This window comes from Diabrotica undecimpunctata, chromosome 2 (assembly GCF_040954645.1).
Source record: "Diabrotica undecimpunctata isolate CICGRU chromosome 2, icDiaUnde3, whole genome shotgun sequence".
Lineage (NCBI taxonomy): Eukaryota > Metazoa > Arthropoda > Insecta > Coleoptera > Chrysomelidae > Diabrotica > Diabrotica undecimpunctata.
Window position 1 is genome coordinate 140002301 of NC_092804.1, and position 24985 is coordinate 140027285.

At 33.7% G+C, this 24985-nt stretch overlaps 1 protein-coding gene across 1 annotated transcript in view; it reads right to left on the reverse strand.

The window, feature by feature from the left end:
- Nucleotides 1-24985, reverse strand: part of LOC140434951 (ADAMTS-like protein 4) — a 1118363-nt gene that overhangs the window by 19051 nt on the left and 1074327 nt on the right. Inside the window, exons 9-12 of the mRNA XM_072523593.1 lie at nucleotides 17494-17764; nucleotides 13080-13456; nucleotides 5180-5513; nucleotides 3686-3886 (exon numbers count right to left, since the gene is read on the reverse strand). Of these exons, the coding sequence (XP_072379694.1) occupies nucleotides 3686-3886; nucleotides 5180-5513; nucleotides 13080-13456; nucleotides 17494-17764 (1183 nt within the window). The remainder of the gene's footprint in view (nucleotides 1-3685; nucleotides 3887-5179; nucleotides 5514-13079; nucleotides 13457-17493; nucleotides 17765-24985) is intronic.

Below are 24985 nucleotides of genomic sequence, written 5' to 3' on the forward strand. Positions count from 1 at the left end.
ATTAGAACACATAAGAATATTTTCAATGTATTTCATTTCCTATCGGTATATGTAAAAAAAACCGAAATAATATTTCGATCGCTTTTGCGTCGCCAAGTAATATAAACACTTTTTTATAAGTTTGTTTATGTAAAACAGATGTGTATTTCCTTTTTATCCTTTTGATCTAAACCGGTTTAAGATATCTTTCGTCGTCAAATGAACGAAATATTCCAGTTTATACGTTTTGTTTCTACTAAGTTGGGAAGCCAATGATTTTTAAGAATTAACTCATTCTCGTTGAGGTCGCTGTCAGAGGCAGTTGGCTTCAGTGTGGATCCGAATCGTCAAATTTGTAATGTTTTTTTTGTCCCTTTCCATGAAAAATATGTAGTGTATAGTAGCAGTTCATACATATCATTAATAGTTACAGTTAAAGTGAAATTTGAAATGTTGCCATTGTGTCCAGCTGTACCTATTCCTATTATTTTAAGAAGCCCAGCCCAAGTTCCAGTGCACCAACTTTCAATCTCAAATAGTCAGTCCTATCGCAGTTTGGAGATGAATTTGTTCGTGTGGCGGTGAATCTAATTTCAGCTCTAACCCCAGAAATCTTTTAAAGTGCAATTTAATGCAATCGAGGTAACTTTTTTTGTTTTAAACTTTCAAAGTAACGATAGACATTTTTTTCAATAATAATAATTGCTTTCATAAGGATTTGTAGAGAATTTGTAATAATTAAAAATATATTTCTTGGCGTGGTTAGCTGTCATTTTAATTGTTCTGTTTTAAAATTTTATGTTGACATATGACAGCTAGCTTTATTATTTTTGACATTAGTTTGTTTTGTTTTTAGAAGGTTAACCTCTATACATGGTTTCACTTAAAAAGTTAATTTTTTGTTTGTAACAATTTTTTTTTATTATTTGGTGCATCTCCCACTTGTAAACAGAGTTTGTAAACAGATAGGACAAAGTAAGTGTTTCTTTGTTATTTTGGTATTTATCTCTGTAACTATCTATATAGTAATTTGTGCCATTTTTTTTGTAACTCTTTGTGGTGAGACAACAACAAATGTTTGATTTATTTCTCTAAACCATTTTTTTTTATTTATTTAGAAAAAAAGTTTATAACCCCTTTTTTGAGTTTCATTTAAAAAGATATATTTTGCATTTCTAATAATTATTTCAATAGTTACAACTAGTTGTTGTAATCGTTATAACTTAACACCTCGAAGCGGCGTCTTATTTTAAATAGCTAGAGGTCCTTCCTGTTTTTTTTTGTCCATTTGTTCCAGGAGATTCATGTTCTTTGTTTCATTTTTGTAGTTGCCCCAATCCAATCCCCTTGCCATTCACTTATCCACGACCCAGCTACTCCAAATAAACCCTGAGTGCCGTTTGCATACGTTTTGTTTATTTTGTTTGCCCTATCTCCACCCCAGTAACTTCTGTCCCTAATTTTCAACCCCCTATAATAATAGCCTATGTGGTAGGCGAAATATTTCGTTACAATAGATATAATGGCGTCAAGTTCTAGTTCTATGGATTCCAGTTTAAGTAGTAAAATATTTAATGGTACACTCAAGTTAAAATAACAATAGAATGACGAATCACAGAATCATTAAGAATCTGTTGATTCTTTTGAAATTTTGACATGTAGAACCTTTGCATACCACTTAAAAGACAAGAGTAAAGAATTTTTTGTACGCAAAATAAACAATTTATTAAAAGGTAAAGAAAATATGATGTATGCGACTCGAACTACGAATGAAAAGGCAATGGAGGCGTCGTAAATATTTGGTTAGTTACCACATGGCCCAAGCAGGAGAAGCGCATTCTATCTCTAATAAAAAAAAATAACCGCCTTAAAAGAAAATTATATTTTTGGTATTTTGGATATTACCTGTTTTAGTAAAAAAGAAACCGAAAGCTTTTCATTGCTAAGTGAGTGCCTTATTACTTTAGTCGTAGTAAATCAGAAATATTTCGAAATAAGACATTTATTCTAATTTATATTTAAATGGAAATAAGCCACATTAAAGGTTTAAATACGTTTATTGACGTTTCAATTTCCACTTCGGAAATCGTTCTCAAAATACAAACATTAAATTAAACAAATTTTGTTTTTTGTTACTTAGTGAAAAATTCTTCTAATAATTTAATTTTATCTGACTCATCCATATTGACAATTCAGACATACCTTATACATTTTAAAGTAGACGACTTTAAAATGATATTGCCAATATTGTTGAGTTGCGTTCCTGGGACGACTTTACTTATAAGATAGTTCATTCGATTACATGAAATCAACTTTAACTTTAGAATATCCGTCAGAAAAGATCATAACATGTAATTCGTCTTTAAAAAGACAAATATACGCCATGATGACAGTAAAATTCTCCTGTTAGTGATTCCATAGTAAATTATGAAGGAAAAACCAGGAAAAAAACCTCATAATACTATCCCGACATGGTAAGTATTTGATCGTGCATTTAGTTTACCTTCAATAAACACCAAATTCCGATTTTATATGTTTGTTATTTAAAAATTTTTAGTGTCATCATGGCATGTATTTGTCTTTTTAAAGACAAATTACATGTTATGATCTTTTCTGACGGATATTCTCAAGTTAAAGTTGATTTCATGTAATCGAATGAACTATCTTATAAGTAAAGTCGTCCCAGGAACGCAACTCAACAATATTGGCAATATCATTTTAAAGTCGTCTACTTTAAAATGTATAAGGTATGTCTGAATTGTCAATATAGATGAGTCAGATAAAATTAAATTATTAGAAGAATTTTTCACTAAGTAACAAAAAACAAAATTTGTTTAATTTACTAATGTTTGTATTTTGAGAACGATTTCCGAAGTGGAAATTGAAACGTCAATAAACGTATTTTAACCTTTAATGTGGCTTATTCCCATTTAAATATAAATTAATTTAAAATGCCACAAGAAAATAGCTTCAGAACAATATTAAGAAGACATTTATTCAGTTGGTGCAATATCTTAATATTCTGCGAACGATTTTGATTGAATTTTACTTTTCTAAAGTATCTTTCGTATCTATTAGGTTCTGAAGAACCTAATAGATACAACTAAAAATCAACTCATTGATTTAATTTTCATCAACTTTTCATCAATTTTAAGAAGCTCGAACATAATGTCAAATTAGATCTATAAATCATTACAGAGATCTTTTTAATATTCTCTGTACAATAACAGGTTATAACTTCTATTTCATTAAGGCTAAGATAAAAAAGGATCATGCAATCTGAACTTTTGAATAAAAGTATACACACTCTATAAAAAACTGATAAATATGGTGAATATCAAAGACAACACAAATTTTGACAATTTTCAACTAGTTCAAATTTTTAGCTCGCCAATGCATTTAAATATGAAGATTGCGCGCTCCTTAATATACTATATACTAAACATAATATACAGTATCGAATTTTCCACTTGAAATATCTTAATACCAACAGAACTAATATATAATTCTCATTGTTATGATTAGATAAAAACAAGGTAAACTCATTATTGTTTTCATTAATTCTTCATTATTTTTCTTAAACAAAATGAAAAAAAACTTAATGAAACAAATTAAGAAGAATATACTTATTTGAAATTGTAAATATTTAGATCAGATTCTCAAAAATAGATCTTTAAAAAGAAATAGTTGTATGCGAAAATCGTACCTTCACATTGCCTCCAGTCTCCAAAATACCAACGGGGAGGGCAGCCACTTTCACAAGCTTGTTCTTCCGCAGGTTTCAAATGTGATGGACAAGTCATGTCGTTTGTTACGTGAGGCACTCCTCTGATTTTAATTACACAAACAACTTCTCTTTTTTGTTTGCCTCTACCTAAGCAGCCGTCTGAGCAAGGACCCCATGGACCTGTAACATTTAACTGTTAGTATATTTACATAATACAACTGTGGCGAACAAAATGAGAATCGGGCCCTTTCTAGATTTTTTCTGTATTTGACAGACAGTGGCAGATTCAACCAAGTTGAACAGTTTTTCCCTATAAGGCGCCACAGCTTTCTTCCCTGTGACAGGGACTTTGGCACGATTGCCAAAGTTTTGCGTCAGCATGACCGCATTTTTACAATACACCAAGTTAATGAGTTTATAATACAAAGTTCAAAAACTAATAAATTCACTGTAATTGAAGAGAACCCATCAGATATACTAGATTTTAAAAGTTGGCACTCAGAGCACTACAAGTAATCGTGTATTTCCTCTGAAACTAAATGAAAGCATATCCCAAAAGAGAGAAAAGTACATTTCAGCATAAGTAGTTTGTTCCATTTTGTTTATGACAAAGAGAAAAAAGGGTATATTATAGCTCATAACACAATACAAGGCGTTTTCAGCCACACTTTTTTTATGGCAAAACACTCAATTTGTTTAACTCTCACCAACCAACTAGCATACCAGACTAATAAGATCCCAATAAAGAAGGCTAAGATCGAAGACCTCAAGAAACTGAGAGAATTTATTCAACATGAATACTTTGAATACTATGAAGGTTTATTTGACTGGCCAAGAACCAGAGAAGCCTTTAATGAAAGTGATTTCAGTTAAGAGGAAGACAATGAAGGATAAGTTTTAAGGAAATGCTCCTGAAGGGAAAAATTTTTTGAAAAAATTTTAGTATTTTTCTTTGTTGTAATTCTCTTTTATAAAGTGACAATTTGTATAAAACAATAAAACCATATCTTTTAAACTTTTTTTTGTTACTAATTACCATTATAATTTTTTTTTAAAAGGGCGTATGTGATCAAAGTTTTTTAATTATTAACTAATAAACAAAAATTACTATTGATTGTTTTAAAAGTATAATCTAATCGTGTTAGGTATATATTTGAGAAAATACAGTTAAAATTGGAATAAAAAATTTATTTCAGTCTAAAAGTAGTTTTTTTTAGTTTCCCAAAAGTTTGGATTTTGTCACTTACGCCCTTTAAAAAAAAACCGATTCATATATACTAATTAAAATCCAAAGACTAACAAGATGCCTCTACATATTTTCCCACCTAAGAGACAAAGGTGCCACCTACTCGGATGGCCATATACGAAAACAATTTATTAATTATAGTTTTCTGGAAGACCTAGTAATAAACCTATTAAAATAGTCTAAAAAGTATTATTTACGACACAACAAATATTACAAATATTTTATACCTGCGAACCACTGTCCGTCACATTGCTTATCACTTGAACACGCTCTGGATAGTTCCGGTTTTGTTTCCGATGGACAACTTTCCTTATCCTGAAGTCCACATACTGCCATTCGAGTCTGAGAACCAGTGCCGCAAGCTTCTGAACATTGCGACCAGTCTGTTGCCAACCAAGTTGATATTGATCGGCTAGAAGAAGTATGGTAGACTATCTCTCTAGGCGTGCAAGATCCCATATCGCAATATTCAGCATGAGTCGGCCTGTCGTCTGGCAGACATCTTCCTGAGGGGCAGGTAACTGATCTTGTTCTGTGGCCAGTACCACAGGAGACCGAACACTAAAAGTGTAATAAAAAATAATATACTTGTTATATATACATAAACTTACTTGAATTATTAATCAACTAGAACACAAAATTACTTCTAATTGCTTACTTAAATTTTTATCATTAACGGTTAATTAAAAATTCTGTTAACATTCTACTTTTTATATTCAAGTATTTAGTCCACAAGTATCTTTGAGATTATACTGTAGAAATAAGAGTCAGAATTGAAAATGCACAAGCCAACTTCGTGAAAATGATAAAGATTTTATGCAGCAAAGATCTGACATTGGCCCTCAGAATAAGGCTAATTAAATGCTATGTACACAGTGTACTCTACTATGGAGCTGAATCGTGGACATTAACCCAGAATACAATAAATCGACTTAACGCGTTTGAAATGTGGACATTTAGAAGATTTTTAAGGATTCCATGGGTAGATAGAGTCACGAATACAGAAGTGTTAAGGAGAATAGACAGAGAGAGGGAAATGGAAAATACAATAAAAGAAAAGAAATTGCAATATCTCGGACATGTGATGAGAGGCGAAAGATACAACATCTTGAGACTCATAATTCAAGGAAAAGTAGAGGGTAGGAGCAATCTTAAGGCAATTGTTCAGAGCATCTGCCTCGAAGGTCAGAATAGCTATGATGATTGCCAACTTTCGTCGCAGAGATGGCACTTAAAGAAGAAGAAGAAGAAAGTAAATAGAAAGTAAACATAGTTGTCTATAAATTATAGCGTACTCTATATTTTTACAGATAAGCTCTTTTAATTACATAGTACTGATTGCAGATGACTTATACTAGTAGTTAATCGTAATCCTCACAGAAAATGTCCATCACATGATAGGTATAAATATTATAAAAGGTATAAAAAAAATATATGCAAATTAAATTAAAGAGAATCTGAAACTGTTTTCTTGTGTCATGTATAAGTTAAATATTGCCTTAAGGCAATAAAGGGATTAAATCAAAATTTGATTGTAATTAGAATTATATTTTACATTTTTTTTTGACATTTCGATTTCCAATTACTATAAGGAGAACTCATGTAGCTGAAAATTGATCCAAGAGGCACGTTTTCTTTGTGTATTTTTGGGACTCCATATGGGTGTGACGCACTGTTGTAGTGGAGTGTTAATGTTTGGTAGTCTGTCTGGCACTACTTAAATTTAGATGGTGTTTTGTATATTTTATTTGGGGTTCTCTTGTAACTTTGTGCATAGTCCGTTTGTCACTAATTCTTGAATTTTCTCATGATATTGCATTTGCTTTTATTTTTGTACTTTCTATAGTTCCCTCTTCCACAGTACTCTGTATTGATATGTACAGTACGTGAAAAAAAGAATGCAGAGTACTGTGCAAAAGGGAACTAGACAAAAAACACAAAATCGAAAGCAAATCTAAGCAAAGGGAAATTTAAAGCTACCAAAGCTTGAAAAGAAGACTTCTTCTTCTTCTTCCTTCTTGTATGTAGGCTTTAAAGCCTGTTTCTTCTTCACTATTAGTTTCATAAATTGTTTAAATTATCGCACCATCTTTTTCTTGTTCTGCCAATACTTCTTCGTCCATTTGGTAAATTATCTCGTGCTGTTCATACTATCCTACCCTATGCCATTCTACTAATGTGTTCGTCCCACTCCTGTTTCCGTTTTGTCATCCATCCATTTATGTCTTCTATATTGCCTGCTAGTCTTATGTTTTCGCTTCTCTCTCTTTCTAACAGACTTTTCCCTGATATTCGTTGAAGTATTTTCATCTCTGTTGTTTCTAGTAGTCGTCTTGTTTTAGATATGTCAGGTCTTGTCTCCGCCGTGTATGTTAATATAGGTCTAATTGCTGCTTTATAGATTCTTGTTTTTGCGTCTGATCTTAGGTGTTTGTTCTTCCAGATTGTGTCATTAAGAGCTCCAGCCAATTTACTAGCTTTTAAGCTTTGTTGTCGTATTTCTTCTTCAACATCTCCGAACCAGTTCTCAGATATCTAAACCTTGCTTCCTGCTTTATTATTTTTCCATCAATTTCGATCTTACATCGTAGTGGGTATTTAGATGTTGTCATACATTTGGTTTTTTCTACTAATATTATCATATTGTATTTATTGGTTGTTGCATTGAAAATGCGTGTTTGTAACGATGAGTCCAAGCCATCACCGTTAAACCAGCGTGCGCGCGAACCAACCCATGAAGTAGGAGTGTATCGACAGTAGAAAGGGCAAAGCTCCGCTATATAAACGGCAACATTTCCTCACAGAGACAGAATCGACAGGTGTTGACTGAAGGTTCTCTCTTCCCTACCCCGGCTTGCGGACGTGTTGAGTTCACAAGTTGTTTCCTTTTCTTTTACCGTCTTTACCCGAAAAGCGTGTTGAGCTTTTCACTACCCGTACTCTGAAACAGTCGTGTTGAGACTGTCGAGGAGTGTCCTATTAACCCGAATCACTTAAGGGACGTGTTGAGTTCCTTTCCTTTCTTTATACCTATCGTCCGCTGTTATTAAATCGATACAACGTTACCCTAAAATTTCAGATACACACTCGTTTGCCGATAAGACCAGTTCCATATGACAAGGTTAAGCTTAATTTGAATAAATAGGCCAGGTACTGAGAAGACTAAACTAAATTGTAAATATGTACATAAGATTTTTGTCAATTTAATTTAAGGAAGACAATAAAGTTTTATTTTTATTTTGAACTCTGTCTCTGACTGTCTAAAAGCTACCCGGATAGTGACTCCCACGAGAGGACGTCACATGTTAATCTTTGGAGCTCGTCTTCTGTCTCGGCGATTAATGCGGCGTCGACTGCATAACATATTATTTGGATTTCTTAAAGAAGATCGTCTTCTAAAAGAAGACAAGTCCATAATTATCAGCAGACCAGCAGACAAGGGGTTAAGGAGTACCTGATATACCACCAAAGAACATGACACCACACCTATAAGGCGTCCCAAAAGTACAAAAAACGAACTATTAAAACGTATTATTTGATTTGAAAATTTCATGTAACTGATAGGCTCACTACTTCAGATTAAAGACGATTTTATTCTAATAAAAAATAAAATTAAAAGAAAATATCAACACGTTAGCGGCGTCAGAGTAAGTATTTAGAGCTCGTAGATCAACTGAAGTAAGCTGGGGTAAAAGCGAATTTAAGACAAGAGCATCTTTTCCACTGCGTAAAAACAATTCCTCAACAAATCAAGTAAAATATGGTAAACAATGTCCTTCATATATCTCATATTTACAACGAGGTTTGGTAATATTGAAATATTTTATGCTTCATCTGTCAAACGTACACATTTTCTTCTATTTTTAATTTTTAAATTGAGTTGACGGTAAACTGTTCTATGGCAGGTTATTAACTAAAACTTGAAAAATTTTTAGTGTTTTACAGGAAAGTTAGGTAAGTTATTAACTAGATAATCGTAGAAAAACTGTATTTCTCAAAACGTACTAGTAGGGGCAAGTGCATCATTATCATTATTGTAAGTACGCACTGGCAAAGGTAGGTTAGGGTATTTAATTGAACAGGTAAAAAATACATGTAGGCTGATAATATCAGGACAGATTTCCACTGGTAAAGCGTTTTAATGCAACGGCATATCAATTTGTTTATTGCAATATAAAATCAAAATGAAATTGAACATTTTTAAACGACTTGACTCTTGTATTTTTTTTACATATGATGTTTAACCTACAAAAAATGGCCTCGAAAAACGCTAAAATTGGTATTTTTTAGTCGTTTATTTGCAATTTACGTTTAAAGTAAGCGTTTTACATAAAAATCATAAGAATATTTTTCCTCTTGAAATAACTCTAAAATTATTAAAAAACGTGTTTTGAAGTAAAATAACAATTTTTTGTAATTTGTTTAAAAATTGTTATACATCAATAGGTTGCCATGAAAACTTTTCAGCATAGCATATTGGCATCATAATAATATCGATTAAAACAAGTTTTAGCATGTGGATATGAAATCGAACTTTTTCGATAAAAGCCACCCGCCTAGCATGTTTAGAATTCATTTCAAAATTATTACATAAACCAATATCATTTTTAGAAATAATTAAATAGGATACTTTTCGTTTTTTTTTTTCATAAAATCTAAATCTAAATAAAATTTTTTCATAAAAATAAAAAGAAGTATATGAAAAAATACATATTTGTAATGTACGCAACAATTTCATCATCATGTGGCTCGACAATCCGTTGTGGATCTTTGCCTGCTCAAAAAGAAGTCGCCACTCCTGCCGATTCCTGGCAACTTCCCTCCATCTTCTAATCCTTAGAATCTGTAGGTCTTCTTCCACATCATCAATCCATCTCATTCGTGGTCGTCCTCTGCTTCTTGTGCCCTCTGGTTTTGAAAATGTTAATCTCTTCATATATTCGTGATCTGACATCCCAGCAATGTGTTCAGCCCATCTAAGTTACTACACTTTAACGAATTTTACAATATCTGGATCGGTGTATAACGGATATAGTTCACAGTTGTATCTTTGGCGCAATAGCCCATTTTCATTTACGGCCCCAAAAATCTTTCTAAGAATTTTTCTCTCAAAAATACCAAGAAGTCTTTTATCATTTTGAGATAAGGTCCACGTTTCAGCCCCATATATCAAAACCGATCTTATTAAGGTCCTGTATATATTAAGCTTTACTGCACGTTTTATATTTTTATTTTTTAAATGTTTCTGGAGACCGTGAACAATTCTCTTTGCTATTGCTACGCGTCTTTTTATTTCGTCGCTTGTCGTGTTTGTTGCGTGCACAACACTGCACCATGTCTCTCATACTTCTGCCCACTATAACTATATCGTCAGCAAATGCGAGAATTTACGTCGATCTATTAAAAACAGTTCTATTCATTCTAATATTTAATTGTCTAATTGCCTTTTCCAAGGCAATATTAAAGAGCAGACACGCAAACGCGTCCCCATGTCTTAGACCATTTTTAATGTCAAAGAACGTAGAGTTTTCTCCTCAATTCTAACGCATGAGCTTACGTTTTGCATTATTAGTTGGGTCAACTTAACTAACTTAGGTGGGATCCCAAAGTCTATCATTGCATTATATAATGCAGTTCTCTTCACACTGTTATAGGCTGCTTTAAAGTCAATAAAGAGATGGTGTGTTTCTATGTTATATTCTAGTGACTTTTCTAGAATCTGCCTATGTGCTTGAATTTTATGTGTAGTTGACTTTCCAGCAGTAAATCCGCATTGATATTGACCAACAATATCCTTTGTAAAATGTTTACGTCTTTCAAATAATACATTGCCGAAGATTTTATACGCAGATGCTAACAGAATAATGCCTCTATAGTTCTTATACTCCAGTTGATCACCCTTTTTATGCAACGGACATATTATTTCCTCCAGTCACTCTTCTGGTATCCATTCATTCTGCCATATAAGTACTATTTTTTATGGATTGCTACAAAAAGTTGATCACCACCTTTTTTTATACATTTCCGAACAGATTTCATCGATTCCTGGGGCTTTATTGTATTTGAGTTTTAGGATCGCATTTGACACTTCTTTTCTTGTTGGGTCTTCACTGTGTAGTTGACGTTGTATATTTTGTTGATTTTCTATATTGTACTCTACTTCAATATCGTTTATATTTAGATGTTTGCTGAAATGTTGTGCTCATCTGTAAAGAACTGAGTTTTTATCATGTAGAATTTCACCGTTAGTGTCTTTACAAATTTTTAATCGTGGTTTAAATTCTCGACGGCTATTATTTAAGGATTTGTAGTATTTCCTCGTTTCATTTTTATCGAATAAACTTTGTATCTCACTGAGAGTGCTCTGTTCGTATTCCCTCTTCTTACGTCAATGGAAACGTTTTTCCTCTCTTCTAAGATGTCTATACTCTTCTTTTCTTTTTTTCTCCGTGTACAACCTGTGTCAATGGTTTTTTGATATGCTGCATTCTTTCTATTTGTGACCATTTCGCACTCGTGATCAAACCAATGATTTCTTTTTTTGACTTGGTTTTGCCCAATATTTCAACGGATTTCTGTAACACAATATCTTGTTAATTTGCCCATAGTTGGTTAATATCTTCTTATTCTTCTAAGTTTTTTGTCCTTATTTGATCTTCTATTTGCTGTCTGTATACATTTGCAATGTCGAGATCTTTTAGTTTATTAATGTGGATTTTTTCTCTCCTTCCCCCCATGTCCTTTTTTAAATTGGATAGTCTCTTTTTAAATCGTGCTTTAACTAGATAATGATCACTATCTATGTTTGCTTCTCTAAAAGATCTAACATCTAATAAGTTAGAGCAGTGTCTTGCATCGATAATTATATGATCTATTTGGTTAATCGTTTCATTATCCGGAGATTTCCAAGTTCCCTAATGTATATCTTTATGGGGAAATCTTGTCCCAGCTATTACCATGTTCTTAGACATCGCAAAGTTTATGATTGTGAGACCGTTATCATTAAAGTTTACGTGTAGGCTCTCTTTTCCGATGGTGGGCAAAAATATATTCTCTCTTCCGACTTTGGCATTAAAGTCTCCTGCTATTATTTTGATGTTATTTTTTGAGCACTCATCGTACTCTCGGTCTAGTGCCTCATGAGGCAACAATTACATACAAATTAAAAAAAGAAACGTCGAAATCCATAAACTAGAGATTGAGATACAGTTAACAGCTCCTTCCCCCTCCAACGCTCTCACTAGTTTCAAAGCAGGCCGATTTTGAGGACTACACTTTTGAAGCTTTGTGAACGGTTATCTTAGCAACATATTAGGGAAAGTAACATTTAAAAAACGCCATTTTAAAGGTTTTTATATGACTTATAAGTTTCTTACTCTCAAATTTGTTTCAAATGCTAGACTTTTTGCTGATAGACGAAAAAACGAAGATATACCGTTTTTTAACTTTAATTTGTTAATAATTAATTAATTTCAAAAAATCGACTGCAGGAAACATATAGGTTTTTGTTACAGAGGTTCATACTACTCAAAACAACTGTCGTTTGCCTGGCCGGTTCAATGTTACAAATAGGGTACTTTTTTTGTTTATTTCCCTGCCCTAGTAGTACATGTCGTTCATCGATGTTAGATGTAGAAGTCAACACAATACATAACCCTTTTAAAATAGAGCTATCAATTATTTTAAAAAAGAAATAACTAATGTCTACTTAAAAATATACCAAGTTTTTTTGTAAAAGAGTAGAAAGAACGAGACACTAAATCAAATCGTCGGATTCTGGTATTTCATATAGTATCAAATTTGATCAAACTGATTGTTTTACAGAAGCAAACAAAAAGGGAGTATTCGCATTACCTGTAAATCTGTACTTCGAACCATGAGTGCAAAATGTAACATGGCTTTATACATATAATGTTTTACTCCGTTTCCTTCATAATTATTTAAATATTATATTATACTAAACATATACTGTAATAAATAACTACATCATTTATTATTTACAAGTTTTTACAAGCTTTTACCCAATACCTGTATTTAGTTATTTTACATAATACAAGGGCCATATGACAACAAACAATTATTAATGGCAATATTTTTTTCTTATAAACCTAGAAATTATATACTTACTGCAGACCATAGTCCAGTAGCCCAGTCAAAATTATTTGCGTTGTCTTCGTAAGTTTGCGGTAGTTCATTTTCGCTTCGATTGTCGCAAAAGCTTTCTCGACATGGCCTTGTCTGAATACTGGGTTTAGGCTTGGAACATAAACTTTCGCTCACTGTAAGAGTATCTTGTTTACATTGTGGAGTGTATTGTTGAAGTCCTTCCCCACAAGTTACGCTACATTGACTCCAATGAAATTCCCAAGAAGGAGGACACGGAGAAGTATTGCAGCGTATCGGTGCTGGAGTGGGCGAGTGCAAATGGGCGCATCTTCGATCAACTACTGGGACTTGAGTATGTCCCGTATCTCTGGTGCAGGTTTTAACGTAGGACTGAAGGCCTAAAATCAGTAAATAGTTTAAGTAACAAATACTAAACGATCTTAGTAGTCAAATAAACTGTTTCTAAAAGCGATGATTGGAGACTATTATAAACGTTTTATGTTTTTTTTTGTTGGTATTTACACAAATTAAAGTTATTTATTATTACAACCATGCATTTCTAATAATTTACTTTTCTACTTCATTTAGGGTAGTTCTAGGAGAGATGGCGTATCAGGTGAGATGGATCGCTGTTACTATCCCCGTCCCGACACACATTGCGAACATTCTGGCAACCTTGTACAAAAGCCTATATTGAAATTAGTGTTAGTTGTCTACGGCGCCGCTCTAAACACGTGTTTAAGTTGTGTAAATAAGCAAAGATATTTTGTGAATTATTGAACATTTTTCCACTACGATAGTCGGATACAACTTCAGGTAAGATTCTCACCTCTTCAGGTATTCTAACCTCTTTTCACGGTCACATTTCACAATTTTGAGGTAAAAACGACTGAGCCAGCTCTCCGTATAACTTTAGGTGAGTTGGATTACTGTAGGATAAATGGCGCATGCTGACAAATATTCTTTAAACGATTTTCTTTGATCAAAGTTAATTTATTCGAGCATTCAAACTTACATCTATTTTATTTTTTACTAACATGCCGACAGATTATGCGCGGAAGGGCAGTATGTCTAGAGGCAAGTAGTCGGACAAGCAGCTTGTGCAAGCAATTGCATTAATTGAAAATGAAGAAATGGGTGTAAACGAAGCCAGTAGACATTTTCAAATACCAGGAGCGACATTGCGCTGCCATCGAAAAACAAGGGACATCCGAAAGCGTGAACTTGATCCGACTTCTACTCTTGGGATAAATAATGAAATTAAATTGGTAAATCATATCACAAAGTAACAGGAACATGGTTTTGCTCCTACTTGGATAATGGTAAGATCAATGGCATTTGTTTTAGCTGAAAAACTTAAATTAAAGCAAAAATTTAGTAATAAGTAAGAAATAAGTAATTAGCAGTAAGAAAATCTGAAGGTGTATCAGCTGCCAGAGCTTTAGGAATGAACAAAACTGATGTTTCTGCTTATTTCACTCTACTTGAAAATATCCTAAATAAACAATCCTTATTAAATAAATGTGGTTCAATATTCAATATTGACGAGGCATCGTTGCAGCTTAATAACATTCTGGAACATGTTATGTGTGAAAAATCATAGTATGTTACCAAGGAACTTTTCTGCGATGGCTTAAAGAACAATTTGCCCCAAGAAAACCGATTGGAATGATGTTACTACTTTTGGATGGCCACTCTTCCCATTGCAGTAGTGTCTAAACATTAGAATATGCTTCCGAAAATGATGTTATTCTGTTTTGCTTTCTAAGCCATACTACTCAGTTTTTACAGCCTCTTGATAGGGCATTTTTTAAATCGCTTAAAACTTTCTATTACCAGTCATGGAATTTATATTTAAGAGGAAATCTAGGACGAAAAATTGGCAGACTTCAATTAGAGGAAATCAGCAACAGTTTAAAATACTTTTCATCATTTAAAGCTACTGGTATTGTCTCATTTGATCCATCCGTAATTCCAGAATACGCATATTTGGGTACGAGCAGTACTAATAACAATTCATAAACAAATTCCAAAAGAGTTCCGGAGCACATTCCTAATCCTTCAGTTGAGATAAATAAATCAAAGTGTTCCAGAGATATTAATTCTCCGCCTGCAGAAACAGTCATCACAGAAAAGGAAGACACTCCGGGAAAGTTACTAGATATCATTTCGCCTGCACCTGCATTAACTAATGTTGCTTCTGTCAGAAAGATAAGTAATCAAGTGGCAACAATATTAACCGATAGCGCCAATATTAATCAAAAAAATATTCGAAACAAATCGTAAAAAGAAGAAAACTACTACAGTGTCGAAACGTAAAATTAAGAAACCACGCGCTAAAAATAATACAAAATATAAAGGTTCTTCCACTGACGAAGTGCGTCAGTGCGTCAATTGTACCCGTTGGATGCATGAGCGTTGGACAAAATACGTAAACTTTTGTGATGTGTATGGAAGAAAAATATCATCATCATCAATGACGCTACAACTCTTCGTGAGTCTTTGCCGCGTTTACTATTGCCTTCCATGCTTGTCGGTCCTGTGCCAGTAATTCCCATTGTCGCACTCCTATTTTCTCTAGATCTTCTTTGACTGCATCTTCCCACCTTTTTCTAGGCCGCCCTACAGACCTTCTTCCCTCTGGCCTTACGCAGAACACATTGTTTATAAGGCGATTGTCGTTATTGCGTATCACATGCCCTGCCCATCTAAGTCTATTGGCCTTTATATATCTGACTAGATTTTCTTTTCCGAATAGAGACTCTAGCTCGTTATTGTATCTGCCCCTCCATTCGTTTGTCACGCTGTCTCTGCAAGGGCCATATATCATTCGAAGAATTTTACGTTCCCACACCAGCAATTTATTTATTTCTCTTTTTGTTAGCGTCCATGTTTCGCTTCCATACGCGACTGCTGGTCGTATTATGGTCTTATATATCCGGATTTTTGTACCTCGTGAAAGAAGTTTTGACTTCATTAGATGTTGCATTGCAAAGAAAGATCTGTTTCCTGCCATTATTCTCGTTTCAACTTCTTGCTCTAATTTGTTGTCATTTGTGATTGTTGCTCCTAGATATTTAAATTTTTTAACCACTTCGACCTTGTGATCATTTATAGTAATATATTTGTATATATTTTTTTGACCAGACCATGTATTTTGTTTTGTATTCATTTATTTTTAAACCGATGTTTAATGCAGCTTCTTCAAATCTTGAGAAAATATCCTTAATTTCTAATGTTAATTATGCTACTGCGTCTACGTCATCGGCAAAGGCGAGTATGATTTTTGCTCCCCGAGCAGTTATGTCTGGTTTGATTTTTGGATATATTTTTCGCATGACATATTCTAAGGCCAGGTTAAACAACAATGGGGACAACGGATCTTCCTGCCTCAGTCCACAATTTACGCAGAAATCATTTGATATTTTTTCCCCTATTCTAAATTGTGCAAAAGAGTTACTTACACACATTTATGTTACCGCAGCTAGTTTCTTGGGTACGCCGAGCTCGATCATTGCCTTCCATAATGTTGCACGATTAATTGAATCATAAGCCTGTTTGAAGTCTATAAAAATCTGATGCACATCGTGATTATATTCCCAATACTTTACAAGCACTTGTCTTATTGTAAATATTTGATCAATAGTCGATCTGCCAGGCCTGAAACCACATTGGTAGTCACCAACTATTTTTTCGGCGTATGGTACTAATCTTTTTAATAATATCGAAGCCAATATTTTATATGTAGTGTTGATTAGTGAGATTCCTCTGTAATTCATGCATGATTTCTTTTTTCCTTTCTTGTATATTGGTACAATAATACTACCACACCATTCTTTCGGCATTATTTCTTGTTGCCAGGCCATTTCTATTAATTGATGGATTTTACTTATGAGTTCATGACCGCCTGTTTTAATTAGCTCGGCATCAATATTGTCCAGACCAGGGGATTTATCGTTTTTAAGCGTTTTTAGAGAAGAAAAATATGTAAAACTAAAAATCATTATGTAGACTTAAATATTGTCCTAAAATATTGTATTTTAGTAAAACATATGAGCACGTCATCTCACCTTAGGTGGCGAGTCATCTCTTATATATAATAGAGGAGAGATGGCTTTTATCTTGAAATCCATTTTGCTTATTTTATTCCTTTTTGTTTTAGAAATAACGTCTTTAGTTTAATATTAAAAGGTAGTCAGCTGAATGCTCCATAACTTTTTAGTTTGTATCTTTTTAAATAAAGATTATAACTAAGTTCTAAATGTTGTACGCCATCTCTCATAGAATTACCCTACTTTAAACCAACTTAGGTTTTTATTGCCTTTGGTATCTTTAATACTCTCCGTTAAATGCATAATATAAATAAATATTATCATCCAATTATTGTCGATTGCAGGTATGCACTAAATTGATTATTATAATATAAGAAACTTACCTCCTCCACAAGACTTTGAACAAGCAGTTAACCCAGTAATTTTCCAATGAAAATGTTTTCTTCTAAGTCTTGTTCTGCGTATTCCTGGTACTGGTAAAGAAGGCTTAGCCTCATCCCTTTGACTAAGTGAAGTATTTAGAGATATATCAGATTTCGTCTCAAGAGCGATCGGTTCGATTATTGGTCGTTTCATTAGTGGTGGCGCTACATCGGCGGATAATGGTAACGAATATCCATATTTGATTCCAGGGTTCGCTTGGTAATTAACAATCTAAAATAATTTTTACACATACTATTATTCTAGAACATACTGTTTCAGGATTAAGTACAGGACAAAATAAAAATATTGAAGGCTTAAATATGTTACTCAGTGATACATAAGTAAAAGTGGAAAGAGAAGTACCACACCAGAGAAATTAAAAAATCGATTGCAAGTAGCCAATAATTTGGCGCTTTAGAAAAATTTCTAGTAGAACAATAACCTAAGATCCAGAAAATTACAAAAATTATTTATGGATGTCAAATGAACAGTTTAAAATTTTTCTTCAGCGGGTACCATCATACATTTAAAAATAAAATAGTCCAACGAGAGACGCTATATCTGCGAAACTAAAGTTAAATCTAACTTTAAGATATTAAGCATCTGGAGACTATTTTAGCTTTGACATTTTCTGACTGAAATCCATCAATTGCTTAGAACGTTGGTTACCATCGTAGCTATCTTAATTTTATTCACTGCCAACCTAAAACGCATGCTTGTATCAATACCATAAAAATCTCGCAAGTTCTTCAAACTTGAAGTCTTTCTTCGTCCTGGATGTAGAGTTTGGAATCTTTTCCACTCAAGAAACTTTTAAAATTCTTCTATAGCACCACATTTCGAAAGCCTCAAGCGATTTAGGTCATTTTTACTCACAGTTCAACACTCGACACCATAAAGTAAGACCGAAAATACGTAGCAGCGAAGTAAGCCAATCCGCAATGCCAACTTTTGGTCTCTGTTACATAATACTGTTACAAAAATATTCTATTTTTATAAATTAAAGGTGGTTTAGTCGGACCAGCTCTTTAAGATTTGGTTTAAATCCAATATATACCCCGAGAGTGGGGTGGGTAAAATGTTATGGCCCAATTTATCGAATAATGCCGCGTATCAGACCATTAGCCATAACCCAGCGGAGGTGTTGTTGTCACCTGTCAAGAACTATACTTTATGTTTATAGTTTAAATTTTTATTCAATAGTGAGGTTAATTGTAATATAATTTAATGCTTAGGGCAAAGAATATGGATTATTACAATGATTTGAATAACCCCAGCGTATATATATACCTTAGGTGCACACTACTTTGTCAACGGTAAGTTTCCAGCCTAATATTATATCACACCGTCTGTATTTTGTGGTAATTTATTCCTACTAAGTTTCTAACATTAACTTAACTAAATTAAATAAACCTTGTAATCTATACCCCTAATTAGTAACTAAATATCTAACTTTACTTGTGATCTAACTTAATCTAATTATACTTTAAACTACTAATTATAATTTAAGGTTACTTTTATTTCAGATATTAATAGTTTCAATTATCTGAACGTCTGGTGGAAGAGAAGGTTATTATAAATACATCAGTTGTATGTAACCACAGATAAACTATTTGAATATGTGACTAGTATTTTCCCAAATATGGTAAGGTAGACAAGATGGTTGCAGGGAAGGTAAAATGGTTAATTCTCACCAAGTTTATTGTCCACTTTCCTTCTTAGGGCCTATAGCTTGGTCTTCTTTATATCCAATAACCCTACAATCAGCTTCTTGAAGTTGTAGATCCAAACGACGAACAGCTTGTATGGAAGCCAATAAAAAGTAAACACCAAATAGAAGATTTGAAGGAGAAGAATATAAAATAAATGTATAAGGTCTGAAAGTAAAATAATAGTCTTAGAAAGTGTTTAAGTTGTGATAGATGGAATAATAGGTCTTAGTTAGGACTTACCGTTGATGTAAGGTGACCTTAATGTAAAATAATTCTCAATCAAGAATTTAATCCGCTATAAGCGCCTATTTTACAAATAGAATTTATTCCTGATCCTGTTGAGGTGAAATTGAGTTTTAAATCCAGAAATTTCCTGTATATTCAGTACCCTTGGCACACGTAAACCCAAAAATCTCAACTTTTTTCCTCAAAAAAAAAACAACTCAAAAAAACCACAAATCCAACTTTTAAACGAACTGATAACAAGATATCCTGTCTCCAACCTATTAGGACCAACAATTCAAAGTACAACTTTTAGTTCCATGAACCAATAAATTGACCTTCAGAAGTTGATGTCAAATAACCTGTCAGAAGAGGTTAAATGTCATGTCACTCAAGATAAGCATACTCTGCAATTAACCTAACATGTGACAGTTTTGATAAAGAAAACATTTGATAAGAAAACAATAACCTAAAGAAGAACAATTTGAAAGATACATGAAGATACTACCAGAAGAAAAATCAAGCCTTTTATGAAACTATAACTAAGTTTTTATAAAATAAATTCAAAGCCAATTTATTGTCTATTCTATTTTTAGTTTCACCGACCACATAAGGAAAATAAACAAAGGAAATATTAAACCTGTAACAATACCTTGGATATCCTTCTAAAAGCGGCTCTAGCCTGCTTTATTCTGGATCTAATTTCACAGTGGCTTTCTGCGCTACAGTTTAATTGATATCCAAGGTTAACAATTTGATTAAATTTCCAGCCGTACTTTTCTTTTAATATTAAGGGCCTGTGATTCCAAACCGTGTACTAAAAGCCAATATCTCTTAGAACTTCGATTAATATAGAGTGCACGATCAAAGGCCTTTTGGAAGTCAATAAAACAACAATACATGTCTATAGATATATCACGACATCTTTGAGCCAGTACGTTCATCCCAAACAATGGTCCTCATCCCAAACAATCTAGTTAAAAACCCGTTACGGAAACCAAAATGTGTGTCACTTATGTATTTCTCGCATTTAGTATACATATGGCCATGTATTATCTTTAAAAAATTTTCATTAAATGACTTAACAAACTGATGGTTCTCAATTGACATTGTTGTTGCAATAATTTGATACGCATCTGTTTGTGAATCCCTGTCTTTGTAAAGATCAGTATGAACATCTCATAAACGTGTATTTTCTTCGTACTCTTCGAGAAATTTTATAATATCCTTAAAACTCCATTTTTGAACTGGTGAACTGCTAATTTTAATTGACATTTTTTAAAATTGCTGGAATATTTTATCTTTACTGGAACAATGCATGCACTTTTTCGACTTGCTTGACACTGCTCGTCAATTACTAACCCTAACCTAACTACTAACCCCTAGAATCTGTAGGTCTTCTTCCACATCATCAATCCATCTCATTCGTGGTCGTCCTCTGCTTCTTGTGCCCTCTGGTTTTGAAAATGTTAATCTCTTCGTGTATTCGTGATCTGACATCCTAGCAATGTGTCCAGCCCATCTAAGTCTCTGCACTTTAACGAATTTCACAATATCTGGATCGGTGTATAACTGATACAGTTCAAGGTTGTATCTTCGACGCCATAGCCCATTTTCATTTACGGCCCCAAAAATCTTTCTAAGAATTTTTCTCTCAAAAATACCAAGAAGTCTTTTATCATTTTGAGATAAGATCCACGTTTCAGCCCCATATATCAAAACTGGTCTTATTAAGGTCCTGTATATATTAAGCTTTAGTGCACGTTTTATATTTTTATTTTTTAAATGTCTCTGGAGGCCGTGAACAGTTCTGTTTGCTATTGCTATGCGTCTTTTTATTTCGTCGCTTGTCGTGTTTGTTGCGTTTACTAGCGATCCAAGATATGTAAATTCTTTGACTTGCTCAAAGGTATGGTTGTTAATTTGAATTCTTTGTTGGATATTTCGAGGGTTTTTAGAAACCAACATATATTTGGTTTTTTCCTCGTTTACCACAAGTCCTAATTCACTTGCTGCGTCCGCAAGCCTTGTAAAACACTGCACCATGTCTCTCATACTTCTGCCCACTATAACTATATCGTCAGCGAATGCGAGAATTTGCGTCGATCTATTAAAAATAGTTCCATTCATTCTAATATTTAATTGTCTGATTGCCTTTTCCAAGGCAATATTAAAGAGGAGACACGCCAACGCGTCCCCCTGTCTTAGACCATTATTAATGTCAAAGAACGTAGAGTTTTCTCCTTCAATTCTAACGCATGAGCTTACGTTTTGCATTGATAGTTGGGACAACTTAACTAACTTAGGTGGGATCCCAAAGTCTATCATTGCATTATATAATGCAGTTCTTTTCACACTGTCATAGGCTGCTTTGAAGTCAATGAAGAGATGGTGTGTTTCTATGTTATATTCTAATGACTTTTCTAGAATCTGCCTATGTGCTTGAATTTGATGTGTAGTTGACTTTCCAGCAGTAAATCCGCATTGATATTGACCAACAATATCCTTTGTAAAATGTTTAAGTCTTTCAGATAATACATTGCCGAAGATCTTATACGCAGATGCTAACAGAGTAATGCCTCTATAGTTCATACACTCCAGTTGATCCCCCTTTTTATGCAATGGACATATTATTCCCTTCAGCCACTCTTCTGGTACCCATTCATTCTGCCATATAAGTACTATTAGTTTATGGATTGCTGCAAAAAGTTGATCACCACCTTTTTTATACATTTCCGAACAGATGTCATCGATTCCTGGGGCTTTATTGTCTTTGAGTTTTAGGATCGCATCTGACACTTCTCTTCTTGTTGGGTCTTCACTGTGTAGTTGACGTTGTATATTTTGTTCATTTTCTATATTGTACTCTCCTTCAATATCGTTTATATTTAGATGTTCGCTGAAATGTTGTGCCCATCTGTTAAGAACTGAGTTTTTATCATGTAGAATTTCACCGTTAGTGTCTTTACAAATTTTTAATCGTGGTTTAAATTCTCGACGGCTAATATTTAAGGATTTGTAGTATTTCCTTGTTTCATTTTTATCGAATAAACTTTGTATCTCACTGAGAGTGTTCTGTTCGTATTCCCTCTTCTTACGTCGATGGATACGTTTTTCCTCTCTTCTAAGACGTCTATACTCTTCTTTTTTTCTCCGTGTACAACCTGCGTCAATGGTTTTTTGATATGCTGCGTTCTTTCTATTTGTGGCCATTTCGCACTCATGATCAAACCAATGATTTCTTTTTTCTGACTTGGTTTTGCCCAATATTTCAACGGATTTCTGTAACACAATATCTCGTATATTTGCCCATAGTTGGTTAATATCTTCTTCTTCTTCTAAGTTTTTTGTCCTTATTTGGTCTTCTATTTGCTGTCTGTATACATTTGCAATGTCGGGATCTTTTAGTTTATTAATGTCGATTTTTTCTCTCCTTCTTCCCATCTCCTTTTTTAAATTGGATATTCTCTCTTTAAATCGTGTTTTAACTAGATAATGATCACTATCTATGTTTGCTCCTCTAAAAGACCTAATATCTAATAAGTTAGAGCAGTGTCTTGCATCGATGATTATATGATCTATTTGGTTAATCGTTTCATTATCAGGAGATTTCCAAGTTCCCTTATGTATATCTTTATGGGGAAATCTTGTCCCAGCTATAACCATGTTCTTAGACATCGCAAAGTTTATGATTCTGAGACCGTTATCATTAGATTCTACGTGTAGGCTCTCTTTTCCGATAGTGGGCGAAAATATATTCTCTCTTCCGACTTTGGCATTAAAGTCTCCTGCTATTATTTTGATGTCATTTTTTGGGCACTGATCGTACTCTCGGTCTAGTGCCTCATAGAACATGTCTTTTTCATTATCCTCTTTTTCTTCCGTTGGAGCATGGATGCTAATAATGCTAATATTAGCGAACTTCCCTTTAAGTCTTATTCGACATATCCTATGATCAATAGCTTTGAAATCGATTACACTATGTTTGACCTTGCTGCTTACAATAAATCCGGTACCAAATTCGTGTCGGGTAGGATATCCACTGTAGTAAATATTGCAGTTATTTTTTTCCAGGATGCCAGAACTAATCCACCTCATTTCCTGTAAAGCAATGATATCTGCTTTGGCATTATTCATTTCTTGTATGAGCAGAGCAGTGGCTCCAGGCTGATAAAGGCTTCTTACGTTCTAGGTGCAAATCTTTAAATCATTATCCTTATTTCGTTTGCGAGTTCGTCGTAGGTTAGACAGTCCGGTTTCCTTCTTTGTAGCTCTTATAACAAAAGGTTTTTTACAGGGTTGGGTAGTTAACCCAACGCCAAACCCCCTTTTCGGAGGGCCATTTCACCCGCTCTCGTCAGTTCCCGACCCAACTTTCCACCCGGGTTGGATACCGGATCTCCAGTTGGGTTGCTCGGTTTACAGGGGATACCAGCATGAAGGTGAGAGTCGGATTTGAGTAGAAGAGGCTAATTGGAGTAAACTGGATTCAACTCCATGTTTTCGCATTCTACCCCTTTATATATATATATATATATATATATATATATATATATATATATATATATATATATATATGTCATTTTATTTTGCTGGCGTGCCAACAACTTCTGGCTTCAGCAAAACCATGCATGTATAAACTAGTCATATAAATAACGGATCTGCCAGTATAACGGAAATATTTAAGGAGGGGCTTGCAGAGAGCGATGAAGTGTTGGAAAAAAGTCGGCGGCATAACTTACCATTTAATTTATAACCATAGAAAACTTGATTAAAATGTAAATAAAAAATCTCGAGTAAACTGGAACCACGATGTCTAAAAAAATGGTAGTGTCAAAACAGTTCGAATCACTGGTAATATCCAACGTGTTCTACAAGCGATCTCCAGAAATCCACGCTGGTCGACTATCCATCACGCCACACGCCTTGGAATAAGTGACACATCGTTGAGAATGATTTTTCATTAAGATCTTCTATATTATCCTTACAAATTCAAGCTATTAAACCGGGTGATTTTCAACAAATAATTAGATTTTGTATGAACATGCTTGCCAAACTGGATGAAAATGACGAGTAAGTTAACAAGTTTTGGATGAGTGATGAGGTTTATTTATATTTCTCCGGTTTTGTTAATAAACCAAACTTCAGATACTGGTCAGCGTAAAATCCTCGTTTTCTTCATGAAAAACTTCTTTATACTCAAAAATAGAGAGTATGGTAAGCGATTCCGCAAATGGAATTATCGGTATTATGCTTATTAAGCCAATTTAATTTTAAAATTTCGTGGCATAATTACGTCATAAAAAAATTGTAGAGAAAATAGCAAACATTTTGTCTTACATCAAAAGAATGCACCGACTTATAGCCGTTCGATAGATAAGAATGACCTTAAAATCATAAAGAACCTTTATATGAATCAAGTGGCATGTGTGAGAGTAGGACTGGAATCTACATCATATTTCTAAATCGAAAAAGGTGTACGACAGGGTTGTGTTCTGTCACCTCTCCTTTTTAATGT